The sequence below is a fragment of the Hemicordylus capensis genome, chromosome 5, assembly GCF_027244095.1.
Source record: "Hemicordylus capensis ecotype Gifberg chromosome 5, rHemCap1.1.pri, whole genome shotgun sequence".
Taxonomy (NCBI): Eukaryota; Metazoa; Chordata; class Lepidosauria; order Squamata; family Cordylidae; genus Hemicordylus; species Hemicordylus capensis.
The window spans coordinates 243346111-243365704 of record NC_069661.1 but is presented as its reverse complement, the minus strand read 5'-3'; the positions used below and the strand labels follow the sequence as shown (position 1 = coordinate 243365704).

The following is a 19594-nucleotide window of genomic DNA, read 5'->3' as shown; positions in this document are numbered from 1 at the left end:
TCCATTCCTCACAAGGAATCTGCTTAAACCTACCCTCCAGAACCGCCGACGGGAGAGCACTAAAACGTGCCAACGAGAATATTCTTCTATACTGTAAACTGCCTAGAGATTTCGGTAGTGTGTGGTATGCAAATATATCAATCAACCAAAGGCACTGTTAACATGCCAAGATACGCAGCTGGTTTGGAATTATATATTTGGTTTCCAAGGTAAAACTTATTTGGAAAATAACTTAGATCATTTTGGGGTGCAATATCTAGGAGCCTTTGTTTGAGGGCTAACTTGGCACGTTCATGGCTCCACACTATCAATAGCTCAGGAGGAAACTAGGGTTTTGCTAGCGCTATGCAATTTATGGTTAAACCTTATTTTTCTCCCTAAGAGACCTTTGGCACCTTTTGATACTGAAGGATGGCTTTCCATTGCGATGGAAATTACTAACAGCTAAGGAAGTCTATTTACTTGGATTCCCTCCTGTCAACTTGCTCAATTTCAATTCCGTCAACAGTCCAATTCAACTTCTTAGGGGACTTTGCTAACATCATGATTTTAGTTCTTTTGGTAATCTGCAAGGAATCTTCCTTGCATCTAAGTCTGGTAGCATGCAAGTCTGGTGGCTACTTGGGGATGGGCCTTCTCTGTTGCTGCCCCAAAGTTTTGGAATGTGCTCCCTGCTGAAATAAGAGCCTCCCCATCTCTGACAATTAAAAAATAAAATAAAATAAAAGATTCATCTGTTCACCCAGGCTTTTAATTAAATACAGTTTTAATAGTTTTAACATTGTTTTAAAACTTTAAATTGTTGTAAGGTTTTAACTTTTTCTGCTGTCATTTATTTTGTTTTGTTGTAAACCGCCCAGAGACACAAGTTTGGGGCAGTATAAAAATATGTTAAATAAATAAAATAAAAATAAAGGGCCTGCAATGCTCTCCTTAACCCAACGGGAGACATGGAAAAGAACCAGATCATCATCCACAAAAAGCAGCACAGAGATGTGCTTAGATGCCAGTTTTGGAGGGTGGTGATCTAAATCAGCGGTCCCCAACCTTTTTGGCAACAGGGACCAGTTTCATGGAAGAGAATTTTTCGGGGGGGGGGGGGGGGGGCGGGGGCAGGAGGCGGGTTTGGTGAACGAGCTGAGAGCTTGTTCCGGCTCTCGGCAGCCCAGGCCACGCCCCCTTGTCATGTGTGAGGGGGCGTGGCCTGGGCTGCAGAGAGCCGGAACGGTCTCTCAGCTCTTCATTTCAGGCAGGGTCAGCTGCCTAACAGGATGTCTTCCCTTTTCTCTTCCTCCAGAGAGGGAGAGGAAGGGAAATACATTTTATTGGGCAGTTGGAGCTGCCTGAAATATCCAGCAAAGAGTTCGCCCAGGCGGCATGGGAGGGGGGAGTTGGATCTGGGCTCCTACAGAGCCTGAGCCACGGCCCAAGTGCATGACGTAACACGCACGGCGAGGGGGCCGCCAAGTGGGGCTGGATGCAGGCTGCCGCTCGGCTGGCTCCGCGCTTGGCTGCGGCCCACTAAAAAACACACCACGGACCACTAGCGGTCCGCGGCCCGGGGACCCCTGATCTAAATTACTTACCCTCTCCAACAGATTTATATAAAAATTGAACAAAAGTGGGGCTAAAATGTAACCCTGCCTTACACCTTTCTGGGTAAAAATCTCTTCTGAAAGCTGTCCATGTGCATTCCATCTAACTCGCAAGTGGGTATTCTCATACAAATTGTAAACAATAAGAAGTAATTCTCTGATCAGTTGATGAGGTTTTAAATTTTCTCCATAGTTTATTCCAAGAAATTAGATCAAATTAGATCAAAAGCAAACTTAAAACCCACAAATGTGGAATATAAGGCAGAGTAAGAATTTTTAGTATATTTTTCTACCAAATGACAAAGGACCAAGCCCTACTCTAAGGGTGCACGACTGGACCTAAATCTGGCTTGATCCTGTGCTAGAATCTCTTCAGTCTCAAACCAGACAAGCAATTTCTCATATAAATGGTGGGCACACTTGAGAGCTTGTTTCATTGTATGAGTGACAATTTTAAATGGGCGTTTGATTATTTAAAACAGTTAGGATTAATTACTCTCCATAGACCCCTCAGGACATTATTAAACTTGGGTCTACTTATAACAAAAATGCCATCAGACATCATTATGTGAAAGTACTTACAATTAAGTCTCTAAGGCAAAATAGCTTCAGTAAAACATGTACTCTACATATTCATTACTTGAGCCAAGGAAATCTAGAAGTTACGTTATACTGCTATATGCACAAAGAGAAGCCAAATCTGAAAAGGCAAGTCATGAGAAACTGCATATTAATCTCATTCAATTTGAATAAGGTTTTTTTTTTAAAGCCCTTCACAAATATTAAAATTGTATTGTGAATCCAGTCACCAAATTGTTATTCTCAGTCTGAAAATGTAGCTGATGCTGTAGCAGGTTTTTTGCACTGAACGAAGGGTTGGACTACAAGACCTCCAAGATCTCTCCCAACTCTTAAAAAGCATGAAATCATAGGAACAAGGCAAAAGTTAAGAAGCAAACCTCAGTTCTACTCCTCCTCACCCCCAGCCCTTTGCTCCTCCTGGCACCATCTTTCACTACAGCTCGTTAAAGGGTGTACGTTAAAGGGTCTTAATTAGTGTAGTCAATAGAATGTAACTATTTAATTACTCCCAATTTTCAGTATGATATAATTCTAACTTGGGCAGAACCACCTACTCCAACTGTTAAAAATGTAAATGTTCAAGAGATTGGGGTTGGGAGGGAGATACTGAGGAGTCACTCTCCTCCTGGGGGCATTTTTGCTATTGATGCAGTCCATCAATAGCATTCAAAAGCAAATTAGGTTTGTAAAATTTAGTTTCAATAATGACACTGCTTTAACTAGGGAGACACTAACCTTTCCCTAAAGTCTTAAGGATGTTAACCTATAAGCAGAAGAAAGTGGAGATCTGCCTAAGCTTCATTATCTTTTGGAAGAGATGTATTTGAGGCAATGGAGTGAATTGACTGTTTAACCTATTTTAATTTGGATTTACTGAATATTAATGGAGATGCATGCTAACGGAATATTTTCTATTTCTAATCCATTGTTACCTGACCTGAGGCATTGGGAAGGAGTGGGCTACAGGTCTAAACAAACATTCAGCCTGGTTCAACACACTTCCAATGGGGGTGGGGGAGAGGAAAAGAGAGAAGGGTTCTATTTTGTTTTTTCCACATATTGTCCACGGGAGAGTGCATGCCCTCAGCTCTTGCCTGTGGACTTCTCAGAGGCATCGGGGTGGGGGGCACAGTGGATGCTGGACTAGATAGGCTTTTGGCATGATCCAGCAGGGCTGTTCTTATATTCAAATAATGGGAGCAATGTTAAGGATGAAGTTTAATGCATTGACTTTCATGGGAAAGTCACCCCTTCCTCAGCTCCATATCACTTTATCGTAAGACATTATTGCTATATAAAACAAAGCCATTCTATAAAACCAGGACATAGGTCATTCTAATGAGCTTCTAACCTCTGCAGATTTACGCCTCATTCTTGACAAATTAGGATCAAACCATAGGAGCACAAAAGCTGCAAACTGTGCAGGTTCATTGCCATGAATATGGCGATTTCCCCACCTCCTGAAAAATGCTTCTAAACAAGTGTCCCACTCCCACAAGTCCACTGAAAGCAATTGGACCTTGGCAGGGACAGAGGAAAGTGCACAATTCCAAGCAGGAGAGACTGAGAAGCTTGTGAAAGTTGGGGGAGATGCGGCAGACATCTAAACACGAACTTACGGTTTGCAGAAAGGACGACAGAAATGCTATTAACCTAAAGTTACTTTCTAAAATGAAGATGTTTGGCAAAGCTAATAAGCCAGAGTTGACATTACTCATACTTCAAGACATATCTACTAAAAAAAATGCTATCAAGCCTGTTACCGTAAACTGAAAGAGATTCTATGGGATTGTCAATCTGCGTTACCTTTTCACTGGCTCTGTCTGTACAAGCGCTGCATCTATCATGGCTTTCATCCATAATTCCATTTCCTTCCCTGTATCTGTGCAGAAATAATAGGTCCTCATGTTTGGATGAGCTGCCTGATTGGAAATGACATGGTTGTTGTGGGGGAAAAAGAGTTACAACAGTCTGTGAGAGAAAGGGGAGGAAGAAAAAAATCAAAGAATGTTACTGGTTTCCTTAATCAGTAATTCATAGGTTTCAAGATTTATGCAGGCTTCCTCTAGAAACTCATCACACAATAACTAATACAATGTTATTCAACATCATGCTCATCTTCTGTGGCAATTATACTAGGGGAAAAACACATTAGTATTAAATTTGTAAGCCTCGTTGTGTCTCAGTGCACCTGCTGTGCTTCTAAGTGATCTCCAAGAATTACAGAATAAAAATTCACTACTTGTATCTGTGGCACACCAATTACAGAAATATATTCGCTCAGATATTCAGAGTCAGAGCAAAATAGCCAGTTTAAAAATACAGGAGGCCCTCTTTTTCTGCGAGGGGTCCCATTCTGCCCTGTTGCTGTGAACAGGGGAACTGCGAAAAAAGAAACCTTGAACTTATGGGGATTGCAGAATTAGGCTCCTCAGCACATTTAAGTGTGCTCAAATCTCATTTAAAAGGGGGGGGGGAGAGAGACATTACCTTGCTCTCCAGCAATGCCCCCAACCCCCAAGCTTTAACTTTTTTTGGTGGAAAAGTCACAAAATGGACACCGGAAATCATTTCTGGGTGGCTCTTAGCCACAAATAGCTGAAAAGACACCTAGTTTTAGTGCACCAACACACACACACACACACACACAATACTGTGAGTAGCCGAAAATAGCCCTATTATTAGGCGCACAATCAACGAAACCAGGTCTCTATACCATGAACAGCTGAAAATAGGGCTATTTTTGGATCATAAACAAAGAAACCGGTTCTCTATAACCCACCAGTTAAGAACAGAAACCGCGATAGGAGAACCCACAAAAAACAAGGTATATCTCTCCTGTATATACTCACCCATTAAAACTCGCAGTGTGGTTTAGCTTAACTCGTCATCGACAGCAGCCCAAAGAAGTCCAAGTAACAAAATACAAAATTAGGAGAGAATGTTAATGGGCGAGGGGTGTCAATTCCTCATGAAAGAAAATAAATCCTCTAAAATTTAGTATTAGGATTAAAGGGGCACGTTGAAGAGCGTTCATTATCTTGTTCTTGTCCATGTTCTGAATAACTGTCTTTATACTTGTGAGAAAGAAAACAAGCAGGCCTTACAATTAACCCCCCTTCATAAATATAAATGCACGGAAGGTGACTACCTAGCTATGACTGGGATGGCAGAGAAGAACTGGTATAGGGAGAAGATGGGCCGGCAAGCTTTGTTCCCAGTCTGATTCCACCTAAATGTCTGGGCTCCTCCAGAAAGGATATCAAAGCTCCCAGGCAGCAGTGGGGCAGACAGCAGTCAGTGGGGTGCCAAAGGAGTAAGATAACTGACAGAAACCCCTGGATGCAATATAGTTGAGAGATAGAATTGTCGGAACACACACACACACACACACACACATCCCATTTGCCAGGGGATGGGGAACTTGCAGTACTGGAGAGACTGTATTTATGTTCCTATCCAGTCTCAGGGGTGTCACAAAGAACCCCCCAACAGGTAAGAGCACAAGGCAGTCTGTCGGTTTCTCAAATGGCACAACAACAGAGGGGCTCTTACCTGCGGACCTTGGGACCCCGGCTCTTGGCCTCCAAGGTCTGGGTGGCCTCCAAAGGCCTGGGAGGCCCTCCTGCTGCCACTATCCTGCTGCAAGGCCAAACCATCAATTTTTTTCAATAATTCTAGATGCCGGGGATGAGGGGCGAGCTGAACAGGCCTCCCCGGCCTCCCCCTGGAGAGGGGAGGAGAGCCTCACAGTTCTTTATACTTGTGAGAAAGAAACTCACCCACTGGAGAGCCTCACAGTTCTCAGGGGCCGCTGGGCTGGACTGTCAGGCCCAGCAGCTGCTACTGCTCCCCCTGCATCCACCACCACGGGCAGAGGCCTATTCGGCTCACCCCTGCACTGGCTACAGTTACTGAAAAACTTGGCGGTTCAGCCTTGTGGCGGGTGTGGTCCAGGCGCCAATATTACCTAGGTGCGCCACTACACAGCAAGGAAGTACGTGCACACATTTAGGGTTGCCGTGATGACTTAAATATAGACCACGTGACCCCCCAGAAATCTTCTGGATCAAAGTGGATTGGATTCCCATCTGAAATTATGAGGATGTTCTTATCTTTGACACAATCAATGTACTGAACTGCTTATTTCCAGCACCTAGAATCACTACCCTTGAGCCAAAGCAGCAGGATCTTTGGTAGGTTAAAAAATGCAGCCCCACCAGTGTTTGGCGCAGAGTTGATATCCCTACAGTGCCTTTGCAAGAGAGCCCATACTGCTACAAATGCCTTTTCAGGACATGACATTTAAACTTAATAAGGGCTTTAGCACTTCTAGACAATAGGTTTTAAGGTAATTTGAGTAGTCCTGTAGCAGAAAAATGTCTCTGGGACAGTTTCTGTCTTCTCTTTCATCCCCAACTATGACTTCTGGATAAATCAAATACCATGGCCCTGATGGGGAAAAAGAAAATCCTCACCTTAAAAGCGTATTTGCGGTTGATGTGATCCTCAGAAGAGAGCATAGATATCTGAAAGCTAGGAAGAAGTATGCTTCCCAATATCCCCTCTTCCTTGTCATCTGAAAATGATATATAGATGGTTGATTAAGGAGCAAAACACTGTTGAACTGTATTATAAAAACTACCATAGAATTTGTATAAACACATGCTGATAAATAGGCACCATCTTGACACACACCAAACTGTTTATTTCCAGCACCTATAATCAAAGCTACGCTTGAGCCAAAGAAGCAGAATATTGAAGAGAGGCTGTAAAAAAATTGGCAATTTTCTTGGGGTTTATTTGTATTGGGCCTGCTGCAGCATTAAGAACCATCAGCAGCCACAGACAGAAACCAGATAGTTTTGTTTTTCTTTAATTGTATGTAAACTGCTTTGGGAAGCCTTGGCCTGAAAAGCGGTAAACAAACAAGGACACTTTATCAGATCTTTAAAAAAAACCCCAAAAAAACTTGTGAGAAAATGCAGGACGAACTCCCACATTCAGTAATTCCACCATCAAAAACCAAAAACCAAAACCACCTACACTTAGTAGTTTCAAAACAGTTTTTAGAAAGAGCACCATTTAGTAGGGCGAGAACCACTGTCTCTATTCAGCCTCAGCAAAGCATTCAGTGGCTGTTGTTGGTGTCTACCTTAGGTTTCTTTTTTAGATGGAGCTGTTTTGGAACAGGGAACCATTTTATTTATTCAGGATTTTTTTTTTAAAAGTAAACCATTTTGAGAACTTTTGTTGAAAGGTGGCATATAAAATATCCATTAGTTGTAACAGAGCAAATAACCACACTGCGAACTGCCTCTATAAGACTAGGAACCAGCAACCTGAGGTTCAGGGACTCAGAAGAGTACCACCTGGCTCACCAGTTGCCAATACAAGATAGGGGTGATGAAAGGGGGTGGCTGGAACAGCAAGGCTTATTGGAAGTCCACTTTGCGGAAGATGGGCAACTAAGGACTGGTCCACTATATCCTCTTTTCCCTTCTCAAATTTAGACTGCCCATAAAGTTAGTTTCAGACTAAGGGTGTGCACAAAGATGGCTGGCCTGGGTTGGTTCGAGTCTGAACTGGACCAGGCCAGTTTCGTTTTGCCCCACCCCTCATCGATCCCCACTGGGTTTGGTTCGGGGGGGGGGGGGTTCACGAATCAATTTTTAAAATAGACTCATGAACCCCCCAAATGGCCCTGGGGAGGGGTCCAGTCCAGTCTAGTGTTGGACCGAACAGGGGGTGGTTTGGTTCGCTTTGACCCCGAACCTGTTTGCACATCCCTGTTGTAGATTAGGGCTCCAGACTGACTACTGGATAACTGGATATCATGTGCACTTATATTAAGGAAAACAGGTGACTAGACTTTAGACTTGAAGAACTCTTTAGAGAGAAAATCTGAAGCAAAGTCTTGGGAATCAGCAAGGAACATCATTACAAGCCTCGAGTTCCCCACCCCGCAGCCATCCATTCCTCACCCCATGTCCCCAAGATCTTATATGCCAACAGAGACCATCTCAGATCGACAGTTTTTGTAAGCCGAGACTGTCGAGGGCTCCATTCCTGCAAACCCTAGGGGATGGCATCCTAGCGGAGTGTGTGACAGCATAATAAATCTTTCCCCCTGACCTCCAAGAAACATTTTACTAAAATATTTTGAAGGATTAAATTGTCTCCTGAACAGTTGAATTAAATCTGGATATCACATTTATTCACTGGAATGGAGAAGGGAATTTTAATCTTGCTTTAACTCTGCCTCAAGGTAGCATTAACTGTGGACTGGCTAATGACGCTTCTTCAGTAGAGGCGCTCTGTAACACATGAAAGCAAATACACACTTTGCAGATTGTGTGCCCGCCAGAGACCCCGTGTGAACGCGACAATCACTGTCACAGAATTAATACCTGGCCCCCAGACAAAGGCTATCATGTACCAAAGCAGCATGTTGAGTATTCAGGTAGTGTTTTTTGTGTCTGTCTTTAATGGCAACTTTGAAGGAAAATGATGCCATTTTTCCAAAGCAAGCATGCAGCCTGCAAGGCACGCTAAATAAAAAGATCCATGCCATTAATGCCTACCCATAAATCATCTGGAATACAGAAAATGCAAGCCATTCTTAACCAAGTACACTTTTGGGTGCAACATTTGTAATATATGTAGGCATTTCAACATGCTCGTGCCCATGGGCAGGGAATGGGACAGTGCAAGTATCATGTGAAATACAACCATGGCTCAATGCCAGAGGGTTTTGTTATCCTCTAACATTCTTGCGCAAATGCCTTTTGTTTCTCTATTTCACAGCACTCTATCTGAAGATGGACATTTTGATTCATGCAATATCGGGAAATTGTATATTCACGGCCACGTTCTTAATGGAGCCACACGCCAATATATGTAAAAAGTATACATCTCAAAAACATATTATGAATATTTATTTATTTAGCATATTTCTATACCACCCAAAACGCAAGTTCTCTGGGTGGTTTACAAGATCTTTGAGGTTCTGAATGCAATCTGCCAATTTTGTGAAAATTAATAAGTATTCATGCAGAAGCAGTGATTAGTACTGTACTATACATGGAGCTCAGTGAAAATGCTAATACATAGGGATTAGAAACTAAGCACAAGGTTCAAGGAGTTGAACCATTACAAATTTGGGTTCATTTTCAGTTCAGATGCTAACTTTGAGAAGTGGTTTTGAACCCTAGAATCCTTCTCCATCACACAGGGAAATACAGACAGTCAATTACTGGCTACCAGTGTTTTTCCTGGACCACAATGCGGGATTAGGAATGAAGAGAGAGATCAGATACAGACAAAAGTATACACAAAACTAACACCAATACTGGCTCCGTGAAAACCATGGCTTGCACACTGAGACCCAGCTTTAAGGTTACATGTTCCCTTTCTAGGATTAATTCTTCTCTCCCTTCCCTTGTTGCTGTTCAATCATGGTTTAGAACATATGCAGCAGGATTAATATCGAACCAGGTCCTGTAAACCATGGTGAGCCAACACACTTTAAACTCTTGCTTCAAATTCTGGCCACATTCACACATAACCCGAAACCGGAGGTAATGGGGCCTCCAGTTTCAATTTGTGTATGTCCAAATCAAGGCAACTGCAGTTCTGACAGAAAATATACCTGCGATTTCCCTCCCCAGACTAATTTGTACTTTCGGTTTGTAGTGAGTTTTGCTGCTGGGACATCTGGTTTAGCGGTGCTAGGGTTTCGTCTGAACACGACACCACAGTCTGGCTGTTTCCCAATCGGAGCTGAGGGAGGAAGCTCCTCCCTCACTCCGGCTGCTGGGGCTGTTCTTCAGTCAAGAAGCAACCCAGGCAGCCAGTTCCCCCTCTTCTCTGAAGTCTTGCTGACTGCAGAGAGGGAACTCTCTGTGACATCCAAATTCAGATGGGGGGGGGAAGAGTGGAACCGTGGGCCCAAGAGATCCATGTTTCCACATTACGTGTGAATGCAGCCTCCGTTTTATAAAGCAAACATTATTCAAGCAAGTTTGTGTGTGTGTGTGTGGGGGGGTATTAGCTCAGAAGTGGGGAAGTGAGGGCACATATCCCCAAGTGATTAATAATTTGCAAAACATAGTTTGCCAAGAGTCAATGTTACATCTGCACCACAGCCACAGACATATCCAGAAAGAGCAGAGAAACTCCTTGCCAAGGGAAAGCAACTGCTGCCTTGGCTATACTTCACTTTGTTAACTGCAAGTTATGAAGAAATCTGAACTCAGTCCTTTTTTAAAACCGTGTCTTGATGCATGAGCTAATCTGTATCTCCCCCCCCCCCCCACATTATTGACTGGAGTCAGGCATATTAGAGAGGAATGAACTTTAAATCTCAGGAGAATGGTTGTGTTTACACTACATCCATTCGCAAACATTTTAAACTACTGAAAGCCTCGTGTGACCACTGTTGTTATGCAGAACTAGTGACTAGTGCTCAATGTTAGAAGCAATTTGTCTTCTGAGCAATCTGAATATGGCAACCCTCTCTTGTGTTTTTGCTGCCCAGAAGAAATGATAGTCTATAAAAGAGGTACAGCATTCAACAGAGGTGGGACAGCAATAAAGTACTAGAAAGTTAAGTAATCCACTTATATATTCACACACTGTACGAAGGACAATTCCTGCTTTTGGGTGTCAAGTAAGTCTGTTGCAGTGACTCCATTCAATGAGTGCAAGATGGGATGGTTGGTTTCTGTCCTCCACACTTAGAAGGCTTTGAGGTTTCTTTAAGGGAGGAGATTTAGTTTTTTTAAAAAACAAAAAAGCAAGCAAGCAAACTTGGCATTTCCTAGAAAACCCCTAGCCTTTCCGCATCCAAAATCAAACTACCTAATTTAGCACAAATGAAAGGGAGATATAGTTTCCGTTAGATGCATATACAACCACACTAGTACTGAGCGTAATCCTACCACTATCTAATTAAAGATCCACTTCATAGGAGCTTTTGTCTACAGATTGCTTTGCTTCCTCCTGCATCTATTTTTATTTGCACACAGAATAGGAAACAAGTAAAAGAATCCTAGGCCTTCAATTAGAACACTTATTCAGTTAGAATACACTCTTTGCAAGAAAGGTGAAATTGGTTTTTTAATCCTCCAGCAAAAGTGATAAAGAGAATGCCAAAAACCAGTGGTTCTCAGAGTATACTCCAGAATAGCGAGCATCTGATGGAATAAGGGGCGGAGGGAAGGACACTATTTGAAAGCTCCCAAGCAGAATGAAGGTTGTGTGTTTGGAATGTCTTTCCTTAGTGTGCTGCTGATACACAACTGACTGGTGTTCACAGCTGCTTCTATGGCTCCTTAATACTGCATCAGTGCTGCAGCGACCCTTGGGACGATGGGAGCAGGGTCACTGCAGTTCTATCTCGGGAGCCATGGAGGATCTCCAGGTTTACTAGCAGCAGCAACGTGGCTTAGACTCACACAGAACCAGTGTGGGTGCCCTGTTCTTCCACGGGCAGCATGCTGCAAGCCAGAGAGAGCAAGTGCAAGCAGTGATTTGAGCACTTAGAAAAAGTGCTATATAATCTATTTCCTGCATTGACTTTCTGCTGTTACCAGTGGCCGCAGTGGTCTATAAACACACAACCAGCCATGACAACCCAAAGAAACCCAATCACTATGACCATCATACTAATACAGTGACAATATTATTTATTTTATTATTTATTTATTACAAGATTTAATATAGCACCCAAGCCACAGCCTCAGGGCGGTGTACAAGACAAAAACAGCATCCAAGATTTTTAAAAGAGAGAGAGAGAGAGAGAGAGAGAGAGAGAGAGAGAGAGAGAGAGAGAGAGAGAGAGAGAGATTGAGATTTTAAAAGGGCAAACGCCTGGTGGAAAAGAAGCGTCTTCAATAAGACCTTAAAGGGAGGAGGCAGACTGAATCTGGGGTGGGAAAAAGAGAATTCCAAAGTTATGGGGCAGCAACAGAGAAAGCCCTTCCAATAGTAGCTATGACATCTATATTTCTTGTCACTTGTGCAATCTCAGTCATGGGGTCTAGTCAAATTTATTAAGGGTCTGTTCAACTGCATAGACACTGGGTTCATCCATGCCATACCTCTACCAGTTCTTAAAATTCAAAGTACCTTTTGCTTTTGATGCTTTCGAGATGTAGCAGCAGTAAATGCAGGTAGCAGGCAAGATAAAACAAGGGACACGGAAGATCAGGGCAACATGGCCTGCAATGTGCTTTAAGTTCTCAAGGGCCAAAGCAAGGTCAGAACCACCCTAACCAGGGTGGGGTGTATAGTTGAGTGCTGACCAACTCTCCTCAAATAAAATGCACCCCAAATCTCAAAGGACTGGGAAGCTCCCAGGCACCTTAGCAACTTAGCGGAGGGAAGTCAACATCCCAATCTGAATCAAAACTGGAAAGAGAACAAAATGGTTGGATGCCAGGAGATGCATGGAGCATGGTAGGGCACTTTCTTTGGAATGTTTGTGTCTTTTTTTGGGGGGGGGGTGTCCGTGTGCGGCTTTTAAAAGTCTGGGAACCTAACCCCTATGTTTCCATAGACTCAATTACCAATTTTCCACGGTAATAAATGGAAATGGAACCCCTACGGATTATGAGGTCCACCTGTATTTAATTTATAATTAAAAGGAAATATTACTCAATATTGTTCTTTTTCCAGCTTTGATTCAGACATTCCTTAAATTCCACCATGTTAAAGACTAAATGTAACTATCCTCTGACAAACAGTGTTAAGGATAGATTGTGTACAAGCTAGGTCTTTTTTTAATTTAGCATTTCAATAACCTCAAATAGGGTAGGGTTAACATGTTTGGTGTGTTCTAATAACCATTTTTAATGTTTGTAGATGATTACTAGAACATCTGGTTATCTAACGCCATCTGCTGCAACTACTTCCCAGAGGATGGGTATATGAATAGCTTTAGTTTGTTTATTTGTGCAATCTAAGCAAGTGAGCTTTTATGTGTCTTATCTAGCCTAAAACCAATAATTTAAATCAAGTAGAAAGCTTTCAAAGTATCAGCAACAGAGATAAATACAAATTTTGTACTCTTCTGATTAACATTGTAGATGCACACAATGGGATGTTTCTGAAGAAACCTAAAATGGCTGCCTTGAACCAAGGAGTTGCATATTTGGGGGGAAGACAGTTGAGCTGATTTTTCCTCCAAGTAGGAAAACCCATCTACAATCTGGCCACCTATCTAATTGCAATATAATTTTAGCTCAACCGAAGTCTCCATGTCTACAATTACTATCCTACAGTTACACTAATTTTGACTCAGCAGTGGCTTGGTTTTTCCAACAACCTATAATCATTCTGTTTAAAGAAAAACACATAAGAGTTCTGAATTTGTAAGTGATTACAACGCAAGTGATTTGCTATTCAAATTACCTTAATAAGCCTATACATTTGCTGGACATTTTTCAATACAAATTAAAATCAATTTTAAATTCTACAAATTATTGTTTATTGGAAAGGATGAATATGTTGGAAAACCTTGGTTTGTGCCCCCTTTTGAGGTCAAGAGCATGTTGTTCCTTTTTATTTTAATCTAATCAACAGATGTTCTCAATTTCATGACTGGTGCCTAAACATGAAAGATTATGGAAACCCTCAATTTTACTACTACTGTTTCATAGCTTTCCCCCTACTTCCTCTCCACTGCATCATTACTGAATGGTCAATATCAAATGATCTGTCTTTTGGCCCATTTCAACAACTCTCCATCTTTCATCAACGTATGGATATCTTGACCAAGATCAGAGAGCCTATTGCTTTAAAGACATGTGTAATAAAGATTGACCACAGACAAGTAGATCTTGGATTTTCTCTCATGAACACAGCAGTTTGAAGCTCCTAAAGGTATAAATCATGTAGCAAGCATTTTTTTTAACAACAATTTTTTCCAGCTATACATCAGTAGATGGCATCCAGGCTAGTGCTGCACTAATGTAATGAAAGAAGTTGTGCACCCTTAAGAAGCTTGCCAGAGCTGCACAAAGATGTCATACTCTGCGATGATGTGTACAACAACCTTCTCTCAAACAGACAGGGTTGCACAACACATGGGGATTAAACCAGTCTTGCAGTAGCAAGCATGGTCCCCTTTGCTAAGTAGGGTTCACCTTGGTTTGCATTTGGATGGGTATGGATTTGGATCTACGTATGAGCGTTGTCTGCTGTAAGGAGGGGCCACAGCTCAGAAGTAGAGTATCTGCTTTGCAGAAGGTCCCAGATTCAACCCCTGGCATCTGTGGGTAGGCCTGGGAAAGATTCCTGCCTGGAGAGCCACTGCCAGTCAGAGTACATAATCCTGAACAAGATGAACCAATGGCCTGACTCAGGATGCATCATCACCTTCTACTAGAGCAAGAACTAGTTTGAAACAGATGTTCCTTTCTCTGCACAATGTCACACCACATCCTTGCGCTAGCACAACACTAATCTGGATGTAGACCTGTAGGCACCAAACAGTCAGTTAATAAAAGGCAACTAACTTCCTATATTTTTCAAGCAATATAAATTTTACAAGTTCATCTCAAGCTTCTGAAGTTTTATTTATGGTAATCCTAATCTGTTTATATGATCTTTAGGTTTTGGTGGTTGTTTGATTGGATTGTAAACCGCCCAGAAGTTTTATATAGGGACGGTATATAAATGTGACAAATGAACAAATATAAAGTAAATAAAGATACAATTTCGGAATGCTTAAGGTTTGGAAGTACGCAGAGGGCTGCATAACTCAGCAGGTGAGACAACACTTTCATATTTACCATAAGATATGCTGAAATAAAAACATATGCTAATATGATACAAAGTTCCAGGTTTTTTTGACGGACTTCTAGTACAGTCCTTAGTGATGATGCCTATCCATCCCTTACTTTAACAGGGCTAAGGTAAAAGGGAGGGAAGACCAGTATTGCTTAAAATGTCAGCAGTCATCCACACTGGAGAATAAATTGGTTTGGTGAACTGGATCTACTTGCTCTTTGAGCTTCTCGCAAGCTGGCCTCTACCACTCCTGCATTCCCGCTCATAAAAATTAAGCCTCTCTCAACAGCAGGACCCACTTAATTTTTAACCACATGTCAGTCTGTCCCCTTCTCCCTTTCTTAGATCAACACTTCAGACTTGTACTGATTTAAAAGTAATGAAGGAACGACAATTCTATAAGGAGTTTTGGGATCTAACGATAATCCCAGTGATGCATCCTCATCAAACTAAAATTCCTAGCATGCTTTGAGGGAAACCATACCGGTTATATAACCAATACTGGTTGGCTGTCTAAAAAAAATGAAGCATTTTCTATTGCACATGAAACACACTCAGAAAAGCCTTCCACTTGCAAAGAGGCGCTGTGGGGATAGAAGGTGAAAAGGCTCCTGGATCCAATAGTCAAAGGAAAACAACTTTTCACAAGATCACAGCACAAACTTGTGATCTTGGCAGTCCTAAACTGTGTCTATCCCATTTTGCATCACAAAATATAATTTTTGGGGGTTGGGGGACAACTCACTGAATAAATGGAGATTGTTTTTCAGATTGCAAAATCCCTATGAACTTCCATCTCGTAGACAGGGTTATCTTGAAGATAACCCTAAACAAGTTTCTTTACTGGCTCTCAGCAAGCCTCTTAAAAAAAAATTTTAAGCACATTTTTCGCCTTTCCCCTAGTGTTATTGTGTTTCCCCGCTTTTTAGTTCACTTTCTTTGGCTTCCCTATAATCGGTTCATTACTGCACACAGGAAATCTCAGTTATCAGCTAAAAATGATAGTAATAAAAAGCTGTCAGCAAATGGATGAAGTCAAAGAAATCAACATTAGAGGTAACCTCTGGCTGTACATCAGGTCAATAGGAGGCAAAACGTGTAAAAAATGACTACTACACCGTTTTGGCTGCAACTGAACTTCATGAAAAGGTAGATATGTCCTGTGGTGCTTGCTTTTATCTATGTTTTGCTAGGTGTGTGCACCCCTCCAGGATTATGCGGCATACTGCTTTTGAAGCTCTCTTTATTTGGAAAAGCAGCTTATGATGCAGCACAAGGCAGCTTTGGATAGGATACAAGATCAAGAAGTGGGGTGGGACGGATGGCTCACAGAGCTAGTTCAAGCCTCTTTATGTATTATCTTTACATAGTAAAACTGCATATTCTGTGGGGAAAAGTTAAATTTATTCATCTTTAAGCTTATATTAGCAAAACTGGGGAAAAATCTCCCAAGTTTCATTTTTGGAAAGCGTAGCACAGCATCTAATACTTAAAAGATGTTAAAAAAACAACAACCTTACCCCGATAGTAGAAGAGGCACAGATCAGAAAGGACAAACCATCGTTTCTTCCAGAGCTTCATACCAGAGCTATCCTGTATGAAATCAAATACATAACCCATGGACATCAACAATACAAAGACTTGAAGTTTAAACAGGCAACTGTGCATTTTACTTTTAAAATTAAAAACAAACCTGGCAAGATAAGACTCACTATCCCACTTTTAGAGTGTTAACAACAACAACAACAACAACAACAACAACAACAACAACAACAGAGTGGCACCTGAGCATAATGTGAACAAGTGGCAGTTTCCTCAAACACTGATGCACTCTTTGAATGGAAAGTTGTGTTATGGAAAACGCTTGATGGATAATATGGAAAATTATGTGGGGCATACCTAAGGGTGTAGGTCATGCAGAAAAGTACTACAACTCTCTCTCTCTCTCTCTCTCTCTCTCTCTCTCTCTCTCTCTCTCTCTCTCTCTCTCTCTCTCTCTCTCTCTCATTCACCCAAGAACATAATGTTGGGTTTCAAGGCTTAATCTGAATGGAGGCTCACCAAGACATGCTCTAAAAGACTCTTCAGTAGCCAGAGCTCAGCCGAGAAAGCTCAAGTTAAACAGAACAGAGTGTGAGGACTATTTCACACAAGCATATTCACCACTCATTGACTGAAGCATTAAGTTAGGACTGGGCCACTGAAGATTAATCACTGCAAACAGAATTATTTCCAGCACTCCAAGTCAATGCAAGGTATTTTTCAGTTGAGACAGTTAACACATTTATCATATGTATATGATGATATGATGATAGCATATGTATATCATATGCCTGATATATGTATCTGCAGGTGATGAGAGAGCAAGTGACATACATGTATGTGTAAATCAGCTCCGAGTATTTGCAGAGTGCCTTTACTTCACTCCAGGTAACCACAGGCAACTGCCAGATGCTTGGGATTATATGAGAGAGTTTCTGAAAGGGTGTGACTTCCACTCTAGCAACTTTCGACTTAGAAATCCAGTCTTGCCTGGCTGTAAGGAGCTGATGCTGAACAGCAAGCTGAGTAATTCGAAATTCAGAGTCGGATTTAGGATGCTAGAAGCCTCAGCACCTCAGAAATAGCAGGTGCCAGTGGCACAGGGTGCAGGAAACTAGTACGAGATCCATAGGCCCTGATTTGAGCTCTATAGTGCCTGACAATACTGGACAAGTCCCATATTAACCTGAAGTATAGTTGTGGAAGACCCCTTCCCAAGACCCTGGAAAACTGCTGACAAATAATACTCCCACTACCACGGATAGGGCCTTTTTGGTGGTTGCACCCCAATTATGGAATAGCCTCCCCAGTGAGGGTCGCCTGGCTTCATCACTTTGCTCTTTTAGACACCAGGTAAAGACCTTTTTGTTCAACTAGGCCTTTTAAATTCTGGCTTTCAGATTTGATTGGATTTTAAACTAATTTTAAAATGAGTATTGTATTTCCTTTTTACTTTTTTTGCCCGTTAGGATTTAATGTAGCTATGTGTTTTTATTGTATGTTTTAATCCTCTGTCGTGAACCATCTGGAGCAATTTGTTATGGGGCAGCCACCAAATAAAGTTGTTTATTATTATTTTCATTATTATTATTATATAATCCAAAGCTATGTAGACAAATATATGAAGCAGCATATTCTGGTGTATGGGGAGAGGGGGAACACTGTTCTGAGGGTTAGGGTTAGCAAGTCAATCCCCCCACACGAAATGTCTAACTGTTATCATCCATTTGTCACCAACAAGTAAATGCCACTAAATATATAAAAAAAAACTTTATTCCTAAGGCAATTTTATTTGCTTTTATGTCTAATTTGCAACACATTCCTCAGAAAGAATTGCTACCATCAAGACCACAGCAGTGTGTTCACCCAAAGATAATAAAATTTAATAAATATGTTAATCTGCTGAAAGAAGAAAAGGTATCTGTGAATTTTAAGTTCTCTCCCAGTGAATGGGCTTGAGATGATATCCAGGAGCGGCAGAACAAAGCCAAATATCTGAATATTCTTAAGCAGAAAAAGGGCATCCGATAATTATTTTGTTAAGATCAGTCATCAGATGTGCTGGTTCTCTTGTTTTCAAGATGTGCACCCTTAGGAAGAAAAGCAAATATGTGTCTGTTCTACATCTTCTGAGCTGTTTTCTGGCCTCATGTCTCAAAATTCTACTATAGGTGCTAGGTTTTCAACCGATTGGAATCTTATAATTTTATTTATCTGTCATTACATTTCTATACTGCCCCATCCAACAGCTCTGGGCAGTTTAGAAAACCAACCCAAAATATAATCATTTAAAAATCAAACTTTAAATCATATAAAATCTAAACAATTTAAAAGCCCTGGAAGGCCAGACCAAAACCCTAAGTTTTGAGGGCTCCCTTAAAGGCCAGTAATGTTTCTAAACCACCAATTTCTGCAGGGAGTGCATTCTACAACCCAGGAGCAGCTACAGAGAAAGCCCGGTCTTGAGTCTCCACCAGATGCACCAGTGGCAGCTGGAGACGGACCTCTCCAGATGACCTCAACATGTGGTGGGAATCAGACAGAAGGCGGCGTACTCTAAGGTGACTCAGACCTAAGCCATTCAGGGCTTTAAAAGGTAATAACTAACACATATCAGCAGTCAGTGCAGCTGTTAAAGTACAGGCATAATATGGATTTAGAGTGTAAAGACAAACCTGCTAAATTTTCAAGCACTTAATGGTTGCTAAAAAGCCTTGTTAAGAAGTGGGGCTCCTTTTCTTTTGTGGTTTAGCTCTGTCTGCCCTATCTGCTCTTCCACTTGCCCAAAGACAAAGACTTCCCGAGATAGCTGGAAAGAAAACCAACACATTTTTCCTTTTGCTGCAGAGAAATAAACTGCTAGTTGGTCAGGTGTTTTATACATAAAGGTCTCATATAAGGAGTCGTCTCATCCCAATTATTGGCCTACCTAGAATGATAGATCAGCTCTGCCCGAGGAAGCCTCTGCCAATCAGAGGACCCTTTCCCAGCCCTGCCCTCAAAGCACATTTCACTGAAAATGTTGGGGAGTGAGCTTGGGCCTTGCTACGTGCAAAGCACACCTTCTACCACTGAACTAA

The 19594-nt window shown here is 41.7% G+C and overlaps 1 protein-coding gene across 24 annotated transcripts in view; it reads right to left on the bottom strand.

Annotated features, from left to right (window-relative positions):
* PLEKHA5 (pleckstrin homology domain containing A5) overlaps positions 1–19594 on the bottom strand; it is a 261638-nt gene that overhangs the window by 57391 nt on the left and 184653 nt on the right. For all 24 annotated transcript variants that reach the window (XM_053252354.1, XM_053252356.1, XM_053252355.1 and 21 more), the window contains 3 exons: positions 16493–16565; positions 6656–6756; positions 3984–4099 (listed from right to left, as the gene is read on the bottom strand). In XM_053252354.1, coding sequence (XP_053108329.1) covers positions 3984–4099; positions 6656–6756; positions 16493–16565 — 290 coding nt within the window. The remainder of the gene's footprint in view (positions 1–3983; positions 4100–6655; positions 6757–16492; positions 16566–19594) is intronic.